General features: G+C 39.5%; 2 protein-coding genes across 2 annotated transcripts in view; both read right to left on the reverse strand.

The window, feature by feature from the left end:
* Positions 1 to 9,860, reverse strand: part of LOC121504752 (regulator of G-protein signaling 12-like) — a 61,103-nt gene extending 51,243 nt beyond the window's left edge. The window contains exons 1-3 of the mRNA XM_041779810.1: positions 9,803 to 9,860; positions 7,115 to 8,999; positions 290 to 382 (exon numbers count right to left, since the gene is read on the reverse strand). Of these exons, the coding sequence (XP_041635744.1) occupies positions 290 to 382; positions 7,115 to 8,917 (1,896 nt within the window). The 5' untranslated portion in view covers positions 8,918 to 8,999; positions 9,803 to 9,860. The remainder of the gene's footprint in view (positions 1 to 289; positions 383 to 7,114; positions 9,000 to 9,802) is intronic.
* A 1,599-nt stretch (positions 9,861 to 11,459) lies between these two features.
* On the reverse strand, positions 11,460 to 16,289 carry msantd1 (Myb/SANT-like DNA-binding domain containing 1). The gene is made up of 3 exons (XM_041779743.1): positions 15,848 to 16,289; positions 15,475 to 15,768; positions 11,460 to 12,463 (listed from the first exon to the last, which is right to left on the reverse strand). Exons 1-3 carry the CDS (start codon positions 16,099 to 16,101, stop codon positions 12,178 to 12,180), a joined length of 834 nt encoding a protein of 277 aa, XP_041635677.1. The 5' UTR covers positions 16,102 to 16,289; the 3' UTR covers positions 11,460 to 12,177.
* Between the last annotated feature and the right edge of the window lie 2,980 nt (positions 16,290 to 19,269).

A 19,269-nucleotide genomic window follows, 5' to 3' on the forward strand; every position in this document is an offset into this window, starting at 1 on the left:
AAAAAGAGCTGAATGTGGAGCTGAAAGAGAAAAAGGGGGGATGGTCCAGTGAATGTCCACATTAGTGACGCATATTCAGCTGCATACACGCAGAAGGGGAGGAACAGAAGATGATCAGACTTGATGAATATGACTTTAAAAAGATCATGACGCTCATGAACTCCAGACAACTCCTAATTTCTGTTTTCTCTTGTTAATAAAGCAATGATCGCATAATGACTCAAATTAAATCCTTAGATGTATGAACGCTCTGACTAAGAAAAAAAACAAAGAAATTCTTGGTGCCTACCTCAAGGTCATCCAGTGATCGTGCCAGGCTCAGACGTTTTTTTGAGCGCCGTTTGGAAGTACGAACAACACCCATACCCCAAAACCTGGAGCCCTGCAGAAAGAAAAAAGTGCCAGATGAGAATAAAACCAACACTGTTAACATTATCTGAACTCTGAATTACTTTTATTTCATTGCAATCACTAGTTTTGATCTTAGACTTAGGCTAATTGATGGATCATCAGTAGAGGGTCAAAGGTACTGTTGCTTCATTTCAATAAATCCATTGAAATCAATATTATTATTAAAGACAGATTATAAAAATCAAGGTGAGTGCCACTTCTGATGTTAAAATGACAATTAGGCTAATACCGATGCAATGTTGAAAGTGCATACATTTTTCTGTTTGACAACAAGAAAAAACAAGACTTTTGTCCAACAGGTCACATGTTCAGCCCAAGAATACATCCTTTCTCTAAATCAGCAATTAGGTGCAAATTAAAATTCCAGCATTAAAATGATGAAACAAAAAAGAAAAAAATGATATCTGTGCATGCCCATCTTATTTGCTCATAATTGTCATAACCGATGCATCTGCACATCCCTACACAACAGTGTTAATTCAACTCCTATAGTGTTTAATCTAACACTTCCCCTGTGTTTATATAATTCACAATGGTTTTGAGTTATTTTAACCCTTTTATAGTGTCAATTTTTAACACTAACAGTGTATATTGTTGACACATCTCATTTTAACACCTGTTGTAAGGTGTACGGTCCTCTACCATGAGGAACAGCACACCACCTATCAGTAAGGCCAACCCAAACTCACAGGCAAGCATTTACAAACTCAGTGGATAACTTCACTCATGGTGCAAAGGCTTCTAACAACGAAAACAATCCCCCTGAAACATGAGCAGATGAATCCCAACAGTGATCAAACACATACCCCCCAGACTTGAAAACCAGCATTGGACAGAACTTAGATCACAGGTGTCAAACTCAAGGCCCGGGAACCAAATCTGGCCCGTGGAACAGTTAAATCCGGCCTGCCTGATGATCTCATATTTCTGTTATAACTTGCCCATCAGTCTGAGGTCTGCAGATTTCCTCAAGTATAAAAATGTGAACTTATCCTTGATGATTTAAGATATCCTTGTTAAGTCACAAAATCTGAAAAAGTAAGGAGTAAAAATATTTAGATAAGAAGTCAGGGATGTGGGAAAAGAAATTAATTTGTGTTTTAATTTCACATTTTCAATTCAGCATCTCACAGTTAGGACTCAAACTTAGGATTTTGACTTTTAATTTCATACTTTGAACATTTCAACTCATAATTTTGACTTCTCATATAATATTTTGAGCTTTAAGATTCATAATTCTAATTTTTAAGTGATATTTTGACATTTTCAACCATTTAGTTTGTATTTTATCTCATATTTTCAACTCAAAACTTTGACTTTATAATCCCATAGTTTGATCATCTAGACTCACAATTTAAAATTTTAAAAACATATTTTGACTTTTAATTTCATGATTACAAATTTTACTTCATATTTTGACCTTTTAAACTCTTGACTTTGACTTATTTCTAATTTACTTGCCTTTAAAAACATCATTTTTCAATTTTATGTTTTGACCTTTTTGAACTAATTTACTTTTCTCAGATTGTGAGCCTTTACACATATCTTTATAACTTTTTAAATGTCAAAATCATTTATCATCGGTGCCTAGTTTTTTTTTTATATTTTATTACCGGTGAAACAAGGTTGACAGTTTATGGTTAAAAAGGTGACGCTGTTAGGCCCTCAGGTCAGTCCTGAATCCAGAATCCGGCCCCTGCTGTGATTGAGTCTGACACCCCTGGCTTTGATGAACTGACTCTCTGCAGAGTTTGACTAACACTGTAGACTGTTTAACTCAGAATGGAGTCAAAATTAACTCTGTGATAACAACACTCCAATTTTAGCTGTGTAGTCATTATTGTTAGCCTACTTTTTTGAAGGTTGGTCACTACTTAAGACCCTTGAGGAGATTACAACTGGGGAGTCGTAATTATTAAAAAATACCATGCATGCATGGATCATAGTAAGTTGTGTGAAGGTTATGCTAACTTAGATCTGCAGATGCATTACTTTTAATTAGCTCTGCATGGAAAACACTTTGTCCCTTTGTCTTCATACGTATTACCTTGATTCATTCGTTTCATTTGTTTACTCATGTTTTTAAGCATTTACTTGTTTAAGTGTATTTATACCATTAGTTTCTTTAGTGTTTCCCCCACAGATAATATGGCCCACAAGTGAGTCAAGTGAATGTAAATTTAGTCATCTAAGTGAATCAAGAGATTTTTTTAATGCATACACATTCAGCCTCTGTGGAAAACATCTCCTTGTACATTTCTTTTGTTAATGCACCAATTGAAGTGCGATGTCTCATAGTAAAAGGGTTGTAAGCTGTCATTTCAACATTTTTCCAATATTATCTTGTACTCCTGCAGTCAAGGATAATTGCTGTGATTCAGAACATCATCAGTACACATGCCATGTTCAATGAATATCGAGTGTTGTGCTTGTTAGTCATTTTTAACCCTCCCATTAAAACAGCTCTCAGTGAGGAGCCGAGCCACTGACTTACTCCGTTCATAGAAGATAAGACCTGTTAGACAAACTTCAGTCCTTTAAACAAACTTCAGATCAAAGATAAACTTAAGTCTCTAAAAGCAATCAAGCAAACCTACCTAATTTTTCTAGAGTTTTATGCAATTAAACTTAACATACTAATCATCTGTATCTTTCAAAAGCTTAAATATCAAATAGCTAACCTTGGGTAATCAAAAATGTTTTAATTAACATGGAATGAAAAACTAATGCTACTGCCAAAGTGAGAACTGACTCAACCCAGTTCCAACAGCACTGAGACAAAAGCAATCACTTCACAGTCTCAGTGAGAGATCAGCTTCAACCCTTCTGCCTACAACAATAGGAAAGAAGTTGCAGTTTAACCAGCCGCCCCTATTCTTATGACTGTGGAGGCTGTATCCAATGTTTGAACAAGAGTTCAAGAGTTGCAGATAATGACCGCTGCATGGCATGAACAGCTTTACCCTGTAATTTGCCAGGCTTCCTGCAACAAGATTGCAGTCTGATGTAACACAAGCTGGGGAACGAGAACACAAAGAACTGTGGTTCATAAACACGACACAATGCTTGGTTTGAATGGAGTTAAAAGGATCAATAAATGTGGCAAATAGGGACTCTAGAAATACAAACTCTGCAGCTGAAATTAACCAAACAGAACAGAAAATACTGTGATTTTTGATTTTCAGTTCTTAAAAAAAGTCATGTTTGCATAAATAACCCATTATAAGCACCCCCATGACTGAAAGTAATTGAGAAATACTACACGCACAAAAACACACCACTGATCTCCACTGGGAGCTTAGTTCCAGACTGCATGGATACACAGGGCCATCTTGTGGTCAATAAGGACAGAAGCATTCAAAAAATCTGCTTCCTTCTCTCTACACATCCACAACAATGACATCATTGACTTACAACCGGTGCTTTCTGAGGTAAAGTCACACTCAGCACCAATTGACTGTTGAAATAGTGGTATTGTATTTCCTCCTAGGTGCAACCAAACACACCCTCTCAGTGTCTGGAAACTCAACTCCATGTGACCATTTAATACTTCCTGTGTCGCTGTGTTAAACATGAATGAAGTACAGAAACAGATGCTGTCACTGCACAGACAGTGGAGCTATTTAAAGTAAAGAGTTCACATCAACCAAGGCTAAAACACATATCACATCTTCAGAAATATGTTTTCTTAATAATCCAAACATTAAAATATTTATCCATACACACACTTTCACATCTTCAAGTAAATAAGACACTGATGTGTGTCTGACACTGTTTCCTCTCATTGTTTTTGCGAAACAGTGCAAAGTGTCACTGACTGATTGGCTATTGTTACTGATGCAGGTTGTTTGGACCTGAATTGAGGTCCCTATAGATTTATCTGTAAACAAAAGATGCTGAACGTGACAGGAACCAGATAAAACCTATTTCTGCTGCACAATGGATGTTGCTCTGGATGTTTACATCGACTTTGTCTCATGCAGGCATCGCTTCTGAGGAGGCCCAGATTCAACAATGCCAGCAATCTTATATCTGATCTGCAAAGCTAGGAAACTCGGAGTTTAGAAATGTGCTTTTAATTTCTTTAGAGGGAAGTAGGTTAGTTAAAGAAGCTGCATTTCACAACTTTTTTAGTTCTTTGTCTCTTTTACAACCTTTGTTGAAACTTTTTTTGAACATACTGGATGCATTTTTGTGCTCAAAAACAGATGCTGAGTCCTTAATAGTTAAAAAGCCCTATTAATAAATTATAATGCAACTATCAATCAATGTACAGGCTGCTGAGAACACTGTGAGAGGTCACATATCTTCTTGAAGAAGTAGCCCTCCTTTGGTAACCGGTATTAACAGTTCCCTATGTTCTTTCCTTGGAGTCCCTCTCAACTCATATTGAAGAAAAGCAGACGCCCCAAAAGCAACTCAAAAAAGTGTCAAAAATACCTTTGTATTAACTGTTCAGTAGTGCTCATTATTAAGTTCATATTTGCAAATCTACATTTGACAGCTTCACGGCAGACATAGGCCTTGTGCCCTGAGATCCTTGCAGCAAAACCCAGGGGGTCCTGGACCCCAAGTTGGAAACTAATGCCCAATATGGCACCGTCTAATGGGGTCATTTTTCTGTTTGTGATAAGAGATCATATGAAAACGCCACACTTGTGGTTTTCTCTAGGAATGCATGGATAATGGATTTTTGCAAATATTTACAAATCAATTGTAGCCGATACTGATATTTAAATGTAGTTAAAAGCTACAATCTCAGTGCCTAAAACACACAATGTAAAGTTTGAGAATGTATAAATCAACACATTTCTGTCCTTTAAACACACTTTAAAAAGGAAGAAATAATGCTGACTAAAGAAAAAGGCTTCAGCTAACGTTGGTCTGTCGGTCCAGCCTAAAACTGGGGATGCACTGTTAAACAGGGAGATTTACGACTCAGTTAAACTAATTATCTATAATTTTTTGTAAACATGGGCTTGAAATCCCAGGCTCTAATGCTCTTTTAAACTGTAATGAAGCACCACTAGAAGCTGCTGTAGCTTCTGTTAATGGCTGCTGCTTTCCTGTCTGAGCTTTCCCCGAGTTTCAACTGACATAAATATGAGAAGCTAAGTGGTTAGCGTGAAGCAGCATGGTATGACAGTTTTTTAAGTAATAAATGGAAATAAAGGGGCATGTAAGCTGTCAAGGGTTGTACTCACATATAACTACTCAACCACAGTGAAAAGAGGCCACAAAGCACGATATTAATCTGCAAAGAGGAATGAAGGCTGGTGTACCTAGCTGCTAATGTTAGCCATGCTCTACTGAGTAAATCAGACTCACATCACACCTGCTAACACAGTGAACCTGTGATGAATCTGACTTTTCTAAGTATTTTCTTCCCTTTAGACTAGTTGGTTTAGCACAATTTAAATGGACGTTAAGCAGAATGACGAAATAGACACCTTAGAAAATCCCTACCTAAAACTCCACCGACTTATTTGTTGTTATCTGCCAATACAATATCATGCGGATAATATCTTGCATCCCTCCGGACCTAGACGCCATCCGATATGGGCCTGGACCCAGACCTAGAATCATTAGATTAAAAGGGAACTTGAAATTTGACGGGGCGCTTCTATTTTAATCGGCACAGCTATTCTAGGATGTACGTTACTGGTTTTGAAGATCAGAAGATGCACAGGCCAGTTGCATGCGAGTTAAACTATCTCACATGACGCTAATTGACCAATGAACTGTCTGCATTCCAGGTGGTAAACATTGAACTGCTGCATTCTTACAAGGGACAGATGAGAGGAAAACAGAAAGAGAAAAGAAAGAAAGAAAGAAAGAAAGAGAGAAAGACAAAGAGAGTAGACGCTAACTTAAGTTAGACACTATGATGTTCCGGACCTATGGTTTAATACATTTTCTCTGACTGGACCTCTTTGAATTTTAGTTGATTACCCCTGGTCTATTGCCTAGCAGCACTGTTCCCACATGGTTATACTTGAACACCTTGCTTTGCTCAAGAAATACAACTCTACAAGTACCTTTTTGGGTGTTTCTGCATATAAAATGAAAGCACAAATTAATCTGTTTAGTTAAATTGGTCACAGGCAGCAGCGATTGATTGCTATTGCTTGGTTGGTTTAGTTTAATACTAGTTTATTTGACAGAAGCCATACACAACATATCATTTGAGGTAGCACCATTTAGCCGATACGGTCTGTTGGTTCTGCCTAACACATTACAAATTTATTTGTACAATCCATACCACCAATATTTACAGCCAACATTGACTGATATTTACAGGCTTTAGGTTGTAAATATCGATGGAGGTTTGCATATCTGTCAACACTGATAAATAATTTTTAAGCTAATATCTGCCAATACCAGTTTCATGCAGATAATATTGTGAGTCCCTAAAATCGAATTTTGCACATTATATGGTGTCTAGGAGCTGATAATTTTTAGGGGCTTGTTGCCTTAACTGGAAATGCAGCTGAAGAGAGAATGGAAATATGGGAGGAGGGAGAAGAAAGACAAGCAACCTGCAAATGGTGCATTAAGAACTGTAGTCTTTGTATGTGGGCATCTGCTCTAGCAAATGAACTGAACTGGTGCCAGGGACCTATACGTTTGTAATCTAACTGAGAGAGCATCAACTTCTATAAAAACATCCCTCAAATTTAAGTGATATAAGGCTGTTACTTACATTTTTGGTACTAGCATCTTTCCGCAGTTTGTCTCTCTGTTCAAGAAAGTGTTTGGTCCATTCTTCTTTAGGAGGAAGCATCATGACCTCTGCTGACCGGTACCTGTTGGGGGGGATTTGGCTCATGGGGGGAGGTAGATTATTCATACTAACACTGTGGTTAACACCAGAGGACCAGTTGTTGTTGGATGTCACCAGAGGCACAGGATCACAACTTTGTGCTTTTGGCCACTTTGACTTTGAGAACCACCTTTGACTACTTCTGAGAGGGTCAGCAAAGAAGTTTGTTTTTTTACTTAAAGGCAGAGGAGGTGGTGGGGGCTTGAACTGGAATTCCAGTCTAGGTGGGGGACCTCCATAAAAGCTGGTGAGAGAGTCAGGGCCAGGTAGAGATTCTGAAAGGGAATGTGTGCTGGCACTTGTCTCTAGATTATGTTTTTTACCATTCTTGGAGAGGTTTATTGGGGTGAGGTCTTCAGACATAGGATAATCCCATGGACAGCTGGGGAGGTGGGCCCCTGGGTGGTTTTGGATTGGAGAAGGGAAATCCCTATCTGCTCTCTCCTCAGGGGGGGATGTATTTCCAATTCCACTGTCCCCATTGCTGCTGGCACTACCTTGTTTTCCAGTGCTGCCATTCTCGCTGGCTTGCTGCTGAGCCTCCATGTCAAGTCTGACCCGAAGCCGCTCCACAGCCTCCCCCATATCGCTGTACAGGACTGTGACGAAGTGTAGAACATCCGGGGGGGTCTGAGGGAATTCCAGGCAGCCTTCAGTGTCTGGATCTGCGGTGCAGTTGAAGCCAAAACGCCCTGCAATACCTGCATGGTCATGATGGTTTCCCAGCTCTGGGTCAATGAAGAAAACATGGCAGGAGGCCCGTAGGGGGCTGTCCTCTGGTACTCTGCCATTTATTATATGTGCTGTAGTGACCAAGCAGAAAAAACGTGGGTCTTCAGCACAAACAGCCCCTAAAACAAGGTTCTCGGTGGGAAAGGCTGCCAAAACAGCTCCTGCATCATCACAAAGTCGGACGCAGTCAAACATGATCTTCATCATCACCAGAGTGTGGGTACTCTGCTCCGTCCCCAGCTGTCGTATCCGCTCACGAATTGCTTTTAAGCAGTCCTCCTCTGATTCGGTAGTGTTTAGAATGAGTTCGGTGGAGCTTAGGTAGCCCACCACCAAGGTCATGTTTAAAATGCACCATTCTGGATTCACTTCCTCTGTATCTGTTAAAACAGAGTCTGTGTCTTCAACTCTGGTTGTTTCCTGCTTTGGCTGATCTGCAAAAGAGTTCCAGTTTTTTGCCCCCTGAGACATATCAGGCTCTGACACCGGCCTCTGTTTCTGTTTGGTGTTGGCAGCATGACTTGAGCTAAACGACGAATTACTTGTATCATCTGAGATGGTACGAAGAACAAGTGCCTTTTGGTAAATTCCACTTTTATGACCACTACCAAATTTAGCATCATGGAGAATAGGGTTCCCCATGATTCGGCCTTCACCGTGCACCACCAACTGCAAGGGTCCTTTGCAGCTGCCAATCAGCTGCACCACAGTCTCATGCGCAGCAGCAGACACGTCAGTTCCATTAATTGCCATGATGTGATCCCCTTGTTTAAGTCCCACTAGGTCAGCGGGACTTCCCTCCAGGATGCCACTCAAAAGACACGGCCTCTGTCCTGAAATAGTGAAGCCATATCCTGCCCGACTTCGGATGACCTCCACGGCCCTGAGCTCACCGACTGCATTTAAATCCAGACGCCTCCTTGCACCCTCAGGCTGTCCCTGTATCCTCATCTTTGTGTTAGGGTGCTGGGAGATCCAGTGGGTGGGAACTGAAACACTTGCACGTTGCAAACACTATTGTGTTGTTGTCATCCTGGGCAAGAAAGAGAAGAAACTTAATTTTTAAGCTGCTTAAGGCTTAAGCAGTTTTGAAACATAACTACACAATATTCCGGCCATCAACTTCTTAGCACATTGTTTTATTTCTACTCTTAAATGGCATATTAATATGTTACTTTATTGCTTATTTAGTTAAACAATATGTCTTGCTAAAACTTAATTAGAAAATATGCTACAACACAAGCTAGCAAGACCCTTATTAGCTACAGTCATGTATAAACAAAGGTTCAAGATTAATCTCATTAATCACAACTAACTACATTCTAGAATTAGTGCACTATTTATTCTAATTGCAATGAATCACATGCTTTAATGTCCCTTACAAAAAAAAAAAAACCTTTGGTTAAGCCACTGCAGCATCTCCCTGCAGCCACAATGATGCAAAATAAGTCTACCATTGCTCCTTAATGTCTCATATTACTTACAAAAATCAAAGACAGCTCACCAGACAAGTAAAGAGTCACCTAAACCATGTGTTACAAAACATTCACAAGTTCCTTTTCTGTGGTTAAGTCATTAATTGTAAAAGCAGGTCTGTATCCAATCTGTAATTCAATTAAGTTTAAGAAATTAGAAGATCTAAAAATGACACATACGCAGTTATAGATGCAAAATAGTGGAATTTTGAATGCCACAAAACGGGTGCAACTAATCGCGATTTAAGAATTTTAACCCTAGAATAAACCCATTCAAACGCTGCTATCAATCATTTTTAACAATTATCTGTCAAAGACACACACTGCTTTTATGTCCCAACACAGCTTGCAAATTACTTACCTCCACCCCTGCACCCACTCACCCAAAACACAGTGCCAGCTGGCTCCCTTTTCACCAACAACTCTTAAATGACAACCAGACTGTTCGGTTTCGGTCAGCCGCAGTTATGTTCCAGCACGCTAAAAACCACTTACTTACACGTTAAACATTTTCGAAATTATAAACACCGGGCGAGGCTAAGCGGCTTACCGAGTTTTTCAAACGTTATTTATAGAAAAAAGTTTACCGCTCGCGCACGAGCTTGAAGCCATCACCACAACGAAACTATCACCACAACGAGGCTGTGTGGGGACATTTAAAAAATACCTTTCTCAAGAGGTGAAAAGTTTCACAAAAATAAACTCCCACGGGGTCACATTTACGCTGCCGTGACTCTGAACGTTTCACATTCCTCACTTTAAACGTCCTTTTTTTGTGTAAATATGTAACTCAACGTATTCCTGCCGTGATTCAGTAACTCCATATGGCAGCGCGCGAGAGCACCGCCCTCCATTCACTCACTGCAGCGATCACAAAGCGTCTTTCAGTGTAACCATGACAGCGTAACGTCTGCGGAGCATGTGACGTCCCCTTCTGGCCAATCACCAAGCCTGTCACATTCAATATTCAAACGACTGGAGCGACGCCATTGGCTGGTAATGATGTCAGTTTACTGTCACTATTTTGCGCTAAAGTAAATCAAATTTAAAAGCCTCGAGCGTTTTTATTAAAGCACGCCATTTGGATTTAGAATTACTGAGATTTAGACGACAGCTTAAGCTTTTTAATCATCATAGTAGAATGAAAAGAAAAAGCATATTACATTTCGAAACGAATAACGCTTCCCTTGAGAAGTTCTCCGTGTAATAGTTAATTCTTACATCTTACCGGCTGGCTATGACTGGAGTAATCCTCTATCACTCTGCATACAAGTCCCCTGTCTCTCCTACTGCGGAGCAGCACCACTTAACTGCAGGTGGTGTGTAAACAATACCTCTGTGGTCAAAGGGCTGCAACGGTTGCACACATTGTCACATGGCTTTTTACTACACATGTGCAGCCCACACATTTGCAGGAAAGGGGAATAGTAATATAACACTAATGAAGAGCAGGATGCCACGAACATTGGAGAGGCTCGTTTTTAGAATCACCAAAGGCAGATTCAAAAGCAGTTTTTTTGGTTACAATTACATCCTCAACAATAATGACTGCATGAACTTTTCATGAAACAGTGACCTCCATGGTGCTGGTGTAGTGTGTGATGGAGCTAACTTAATCCACAGTTTCTCCAGATCCTCTTAAAATAGGCTGAAAGGCAAAGACTATCAGAGCTGGACTCTATCAGACCTTACCTTCTGTGCATTTGCGTTTTAATAATCATCCTTCAGGAACAACAAAACACAAGAAAAATACCTAGCTTCTGCACTGTTTTATTCAGCAGAAATGTAACAAAGGGAAAGGAAAGGCTTTTCTTTGCAAACATTTGCATTTTTATCTAATCTTAAAAGCACAAGTGTTTTAACTGTATTTTCCTTTATTAGTCCTCCCTCGATCCAATCACTGAGCAAACAAAGCTTTTGAATATGAAGAGAACAAATCAATAACTCAGTATATTTCAGATGTTTTTATTGAATTAACACAAGCTTCAACTCAATCAATATGACAGCTGAAGCTGGAAATGTATCTCATTTTCTGGAAATTCAATGCCATTGTCAGAGATACTTCTTTTCAGTTTTACACTTCTACAGTTACATCAGTGTGACATAGTAAAATAAGGGTTAAACACTTTTGGCCAAGTTATAGCTGAACATGAGGCTCTTGAGCACAGAAAGAGAAATGTTTCAGTGTTGCAATTTGTTTTATTTATCGTGTAATTTCAAGCTCCTTCCCTGTCACTAGTTTAACAGCAAAAAAGATTATTGCCTCAACTACTAGTTCATAATGCTACAAATGGCCCTGTTTTGGCATCAAATATTCACAATGTGTAATTTATTCCTGGCACAGTGAAGAGTTAAGTGTGTTTTGCAAGGCTGTTCCCACAGTGATTTTTAAAATGGTTACTGACAAAAAAAAATTAGAAAGAAGAACTGAAACAACAATCTTTGAAATTAAAAGTGTCTTTGGAGACAGGCTCAGATGCTAAACTACCAGCATAACGGTATTACAAGGGTTATGAACAGGATCATCCTACTTTTACATATTCAGGCTGATGACACTTTAAGGGATAGAAATGGAACGTACTGGTACCTCTGTCTACTACTGAAAAGAACTACAGTATGTTTGGACAACACAACAAGCCCTAATTAGGTTCGATGACAAACTAAGATTCCATTATTAATATAGGCTATAGGTGAGGCAAGACAATGATCTCTCTATGAAAAACATAACCCTACACTTCATGGCTTCACTGCATCTTGGACCCCACTCTGACTCCATGATGCTGATGTAGCTGATGGAGGCTGGATCATCTTCTCCAGGAGGTTCATCATGCGTTCCTGCAGCTGCAGGCACTGGACCTGAAGGAGGTTCTGTTGGTGCATGGCTCGACGGACCTCCCTGCATGTCTCCTCGATGGCCCGGGTCGACTTCTTCTGTTGCTGCAGCATGGCCTGCATCAGCTGCAGTTTCTTTCTTTTCAGGTGCTTGTTCCCATGCCGTTTCCTGGCTGCACTAGGGTGAGAGCTGCAAAGCAAAAAAAAAACAACTGACAGTTAACAGAGATCCCCAATATTGTAAGGTTAACAATTTTGCACGTCAGTGTTTGGTGTGGTGCATTTGCACAGGATCTCCTGGCATGTCTGAGGAAAACATGAAGGTGCTGCATGACAGCAGCAATGAAAACACACACTAATGTTTTTATTTCTGAAGTTCAATCGGATAAAGGAGCAGAAAAAGCCCTTACTGAAAAGGCCACAAGGCAGAATTTCAACTCTAAATTACAGAAATGCTATTTCGCATGGGGTAAGTATTACCTTTGGACCTCTGTGTGCACTGAAATATAGTAGGTAATTTGCCCTGGAATTTTTACATTGCACATTACAGACTTGATCAATTTGCACAGGATTCCAAAGACAGATGTCCTATGTGGTTATTACATATTAATACAGTAATACTAATCCTGTGCGAATAGGGCTTTTGTCACCTAAAACTTGAAAAATGTTAGTATAACAGTAAACCTGGCAAAACTTCAGTTGAACACAAGATAAGCATGGCAAGTTAGTCTTGGCTAAAGCAAAATTTACTCTCATTTTTACACTTGTGATTTTTAAGGTATCTAGATGCAAAGTATGTTTATAACATATATACAGTTGTCTTTATAAAACACTGTTTAACATCAAAACAAATTCACTGCATGGTTGATGTCAAAACAGAGTGCTAAATTAAGAGAACACTAACTATTTAATGTGTTCCAAGTCGCATACTTCTATTGATATACTTTACAGCATTACACTTAAACGAAGTACACAGCAATAATCTAGACAATGTAATCCTGCACTGCCATTTTGAACCTACAGAAAGCAATTATGGTTTAACCTCCTCCTTTTTCTCCTTCTTTTTAAAAGCTTATTGCAAACAAACACTAGGCAATTATCAACAAAATGTGACAGCTATTTTCATCTGCAATGAACTTATTTTGCCTTAAGTGCCTTATGTCTGATTAAAATGTGCTGCAGTTGCTAGTAGAACGTTAGCTAGCATGTGGACACTAACATTAGCTAGCATGCTAACAGTACCAATTTTGCTACATCACTAATATATCATTTGTTAGGGTGGGAAAAGTCCATCGTTTTAACACTCTATTCTTGGACGGTTTTAAGTGTCACAGTAGTACACTGCTTTCAAAATATTAAGTAGTTAGTACAGAAGTATGCTAATCGTAACAGTTCTGTTGGCAAACTAAAGTTATGTCATTTTCAAAGGTCTCTGTAAATTGAACTTATGAATTTTGTCAAATCAACAAGAGTTGTTTAGTTGGTTGTGCTGTGGTATAGACAAGCTCAAACCAGCCATCAAGAGAAAACTACATTATCATCGGCATGGTATCTGTATCAGAAGGTATGACAATTTTCGCTAATGTTTACAATCAATATTTTGGCTGTAAAAATCTGGCTCTATCAGCTGCAGATACTGACCATACAAACAAACAAGTTAGTGGGGTTTCAGGCATGACCTACAGACCCATGCTAGCTGAAGTCTTTTCTTTTTTCATTACCATTACTCATACTGTAAAGTGTGTCTCGAGGGCTGAAATGGTAAAGCTTTTAGCTGTATTTTAGTTGCACTGTGGTCTGAGGTCTGTACATTCAAATATTGGTATCAGCTAAAATAAATGTATAGTTATCAGCATATCAGATATCAGCAAAAATTAATACTGTGTATTCCTGCTTTAAAATGGTATCTTGCTTAGCTTAGCCTCGCATGGGTAACCTAAGTCTCACGCTTTGACAAGTGGAAGATTTGGTCTTTAATAAATAATACTTTTGAAACTGAAACCAAATGCAATTCTAACTTTTTAATTTAATTCGTCATCATTTTAGGAATTTAAAGGCTTTGAGAAAAACATTTTTTTGTTTACATTCAGTGTTAATTTTGGCTGCTATTCTAAATTGAAGTCTTAGTCTTCAGATTAAATGCCTTTTTTTGCCTTAATCTGGTACCAAATCATGGTACTGTGTTCTCTGCACCCTGCTAAACCTGGGGTCCCTGCTTTCTACAGCTGAGAGGCAGAACAGCTACAGATGTATTGTATTTTGTATTTTACCATCAGTGGAGAAATATCAAAGATTTTGAATGTCCAATGAAAATGAAGTTACATTATAATTTTGTTTTAGTCATTGTGACAAAAACTTAACATACTTCAACTTACTAGTCTTTCTCATGGAAAAAGGCTGTTGACAAACATTTTTAGTCATAGTTTTGGTCTGCGAAATTAACACTGGTTTACACCATCTAGTAGAGGGATTCTCAAATTTTTCAGTTCGTGACCCCCCAAATAAAGGTGCCCGAGACTGGGAACGCCCCCTGCACTTGAAGGTAGTTCAAGCATAGCTGAACACAGCCGTGCACATTCAAGAATCGTCATGTGCAGACTCTTGGGTTTTTTAAACATTACTTCATTATAGCATAAATCTCCCCAAATTACCATGGTTTTGTTTTGCTTTTAATTAATTTTATACACAAATGTTTTATAAAAAAAAAAGGTTAAATATACAATTTGAAATCATTTTAAAATATTGTTTTTGGGAAGGTATCTGGCGACCTCATCTCAGTGTCTCACGACCCTAACTGGGTCCCAACCCCCATGTTGACAACCTCTATTCTAGTAAATGAACCTTAGTTTTTTAAACCATGCCCCCCCCCCCCATATTCCTTAAGTTTGTACTTGCAACGCTTTGTTGTTTTTGTTCAATCTACAAGAGAAAACTTTTTCTTTACAATCTTAATTAAGCTTGCGTATGCCTATTTATGTATTTACACTTGGGCTTCAAAGATACAAATCCCAAATGTTTGTATAGGAATAAATTTCAGTAACTGGCTCTTGATATTTCAGTTTACAGACTTACAACAAGAAACAGGTGTGGCAGAGATAAATCTTGCAGAGCCATTCAGTTGGCCTATTTTAAAAACTTGTTTTCATCTTCTCCAGCCCCTCACTTACACCCATAAAACATGTTTTGTTTACTTCCTGTTACCTGGAGCCATGTGTGCGCTCACTATCAGAGCTAAGCGAGTCAAGCTCTTGTTTTATCTCCATCTCATCTGAGGAGCCCGTGTACTCTGGCAGGAACCCAATCACCCCCTCATCTGTCAGGGTCACCAGGTTGTCTGTTGATTGGGTGGAAGTGGAGGGACCTGCAGCGGAGGCCTGATAGTCCAAACAGTTCACCCGGCCGTTCTCCAGCGGCCTGGAGAGGATCTTCTCGATGTGTTTGTAATAAGGCCAGTCCGGCGTCTCCCCACTTTCTCCAACTGTAGATTTTAGTCGCCTGTTGGAACAAAAAGAGAAGTTTAAAGTCATGCAACAGCTGGAGTTTGAGGTTTTAAACTGTTATAAGATGCACTTGCCTGTAATGAAAAGACATGTTGGTGATTTTCATCTTGATCTCCTCTTTGAAACGCTGCTCTCCAGTCAGCTGGTAAAACCTCTGGGACATCTTCTCGTAAACCTTGGCATTCCTCTTGCTCGTTTTCAGTTCGTTGTGGTGTTCCTCCCAAACGTACAGGAGCGCCTTCATCTCCCCGTCAGTCCAATTCGGGGCTCGCCTGTGCTTCTCATTGTGGCTTTGTATGAGGTAGCTGAAACCATCCTCTGCTGCCATCTTTGAAATGGTTCTCTTGGCCTGTGCAGGCTGTGTTTTGCAGAAATTGGATCTCTAGAGGTTGAATTTGAAAGTCTTTTACCGTGCTAAGAGCTGTGTTCAATCTGCAGTGAGGGAGTGATACATGCAAGCAGGCGAGCACACGGTCCTGCCTGTGCCCTTCCCCCCCTAGCCTCGCTGAAAGAGGACTCAAAATGGGGCCTAAGGCAGGAGAGGAATCCGGTTAAAAGCTTTTAGTGGCGTGTGATGTCACTGTGACATCAAGTTGCCTTGGTAACGGAGAGGGAGGCCCTTCTTTTTCCCTCCCTCTCCTTATAACCACTCCCATCTGCTCCTTTTTCTCCCTCCATTCTGCTCCACAGGAGCACAAAAAGCTTTTAGCTGAAAGGCAGGAGTGTGAGTGCATGAGGCTGCTGACAGTTTTGAAATATGAGCCTCTGGGGAGGAGGGAGAAAAAAGGAGAGAGGGAGAGCGAGAGCTGAGACCACGAGTATGTGTTTCCCTAGCAACACGGCGCTAGATTTGGTAGTCAGCCAACATGCTGCTCCATTTAAAAGCTTTTAATAATAGACAAGTCGTTTGAGATGGGGAGAGGGAGGATTTGCTTTATCTGGCATGATGTAGAAGAGAGGAAAACACTTCTAGGCTGCAGTTTGCAGCTAGAGAAAAGCTTTTCACTGAAACACTGTAAAAGGCTTCAGCTGGGAATAACACTCAGAATGGTAACACATGTTAATCAACCATAGAGAGCCTGCTACAGTCCACAGAATGCTGTAATCAGCTTTCTAATGATGGCTGTGGGTTGCAGACAATGGAGCCCTGCAGGAAGGATTTCTCTGACCAGTTAGCCCCCTCCCCCCTTTAGGTCTCGGCGAGGGGCGGATCCTCCTCTACCCCCATCTCAAGCACCCTAATCTACCATAATATGTGCATTTTCTTCCCCCTCAGTCTGTGTTCCCTTTCTCTCCACCTCAGTCTGTATTCCCTGCCTTTTAAGCCGTTTCTGCCAGACCAAACCTCAACTACTCTCTCAGCTGCATCTCTGAACGCCTTAAATGCACAGAAATGAGGATTTACATAAGGTGTACACGCTTACTTCATCTTCATTACAGCCACTAGTTGCTGTTGGTCAGCTTAGCTCCGGCCTGATTAGACCCTTAACCCATCTGCTCCTCGGTAACCTGACAGGCGGTCGGTGCATTTTCATACCACAAATTGGCAGCTTTGCCAAATCCATCACATCTGTCACTAAGGCCAACGATAAGCTTTGCCGTCACGGAAATGGAAGGGCAAATGAAAGTTGGTGTGAAAGGTTTTATGTGTTTATTTTTGAGTGCTGTCTCCAATTTGCAACAATAAGCCCTGTGTTTCAAAAGGGAGGAAATGTGTTTTTTTTTTTTTTTGTTTTTTTTTTTGTTGATGTTCAGGGTGAAGTTTCAGTTTTAGCAGACTCTTTGAGTGGAAATAGCAATAGCACTTTTACAGGGGTTGGGATTGTTGAATTGACTGTATTCACTCAGAATTACTCATGAAACACAATTCCAATAATACTAAGCATGGTTCAATAAATCATTAACTTAGAGCGGTTACTTATTTTTAGCACTGAAAAAACACAGGTGCTCTCTAACTCCTTTCAATATTATTAAAACCTTTTGCTGGGGTCCACTATAATTGAGTTTAATTGTCTCTTACAGTTTTTTCATTCATTAAAGTGGAATTAATCCACACTAATCCAGGGGCCAGACTAATCTACGGATAAACTGGACATCCACCTCTCATGTATTTAGGCAGAGATCAGTGATTAGTGAGTAATCTATCAAATATAAAAGAGTTTTGAATTAGCTTTGCTCATAGTTGAGAAAAATGTTAAAATTATGCCCAGACAAAGGTTGGAATTTAACATTTTTGCCTATTAGCCACAGTGGCAAGTGGATTCAATAATCTAGCAGTCACCCACCTTTCTTACCAGCCACTTTATCTTAACAAGCAGTATAAGGTAATGACGTATAGTGGTAATAGGTTTTTCAATTGATGTAAATGTTTCGGCTATACTGGCACGTAGAGCAGAAAAAAGGTTTTCTTTTTTTGGTATTTTGAGGCTGGTTAGAGTTTTCACTGCAGTCAGGTCCTCAATGCAGATTTATTCAATTCAAGTCAATTAAAAAAAAAACCTCATCTGTCCCCAGGTGGGCAATTTAAGGATCAGGGCAGAGCAAACAGTCACCTATAACTGCCCATCATGAAGTGATTCCCACATTTGGGAAATTCACAAGAGTTAGCAAAGGTCCAAACGAAGTGTCTGCACCTCACTACAGGTTAACCACCGTCTTGATCGTGGTACCTCTCCCGCCATGTAAACAAGAAGTAACTGCAATTAAACCTCAAGTATCTCACAGTAATGTTAACTATAGGTAGGACTTTTTGGTCAGTGAGCATGCTCATAAAGTCAGTGGGAATGAGTAGAAAGCCTAGAATAAGTTCCTGCTGTTTACTGTTGAAGAAAATCAATCTAATGCATGTTTTCCTGCCCTAGTAGCTGGTAACTTGAGCAACTTCATTATCTGACACTGCTTAAAAATACTCACATTTGGCTGGTGCAGGTGCTGAAAAAAAATCATCTCTAGCTTCATGAAGATTGTGTCCTCTGCCTTTTAAAGATTATAAAACATTCCACCATTGCCTTTAAATGTATCATTACAGTATCAATGTCCACTCCGGGCTTCCAGCTGAGAACCAATGCCTTAGGTATAAAAAATAAAAATAAATACATATAAATACATATAGTCTTTGTTGCATTTTAGTTTGTTTATCCATTAGTATTTGGAAAACTGTGATGCAGTTCTCATGTTTCAGATAATGTTGCATGGACAGTAAATAAAGCCAATGTTAGTCTTGAGAGAAGAAATATCCTATTCTTGCCTTTAGGAATCAATGCGTCATAAAAAAAAAACCTTAAAATTCTACGTAGTCTACAAAAGTAGCCTAAATTGTAGCCATTGAGACCACGTTTCTAGTTAATATTAGCGTTGCTGTTTGCTAACGTTAGCTAGCACATGGGTTCTCTTGTGTGATAAATTTAGCACGTTTTAACAGTAAAATAGTGCTACTAATAATGCATTATTAGTTTCATTACTTTCATGAAAGTTTACACATTTAACGACTAACCTA

The sequence above is a fragment of the Cheilinus undulatus genome, linkage group 22 (genome assembly GCF_018320785.1).
Source record: "Cheilinus undulatus linkage group 22, ASM1832078v1, whole genome shotgun sequence".
In the NCBI taxonomy this organism is placed as follows: domain Eukaryota; kingdom Metazoa; phylum Chordata; class Actinopteri; order Labriformes; family Labridae; genus Cheilinus; species Cheilinus undulatus.

What these genes read in the sequence shown, in the direction of transcription:
- msantd1 (XM_041779743.1), bottom strand. Translation starts at nt 16,101, where the DNA reads ATGGCAGCAGAGGATGGTTTCAGCTACCTCATACAAAGCCACAATGAG. An exon ending in AACATGTCTTTTCATTACAG is followed by an intron (nt 15,769 to 15,847) that starts GCAAGTGCATCT and finishes TTGTTCCAACAG; the next exon opens with GCGACTAAAATCTACAGTTG. An exon ending in GAGCGCACACATGGCTCCAG is followed by an intron (nt 12,464 to 15,474) that starts GTAACAGGAAGT and finishes TTTGCTTTGCAG; the next exon opens with CTCTCACCCTAGTGCAGCCA.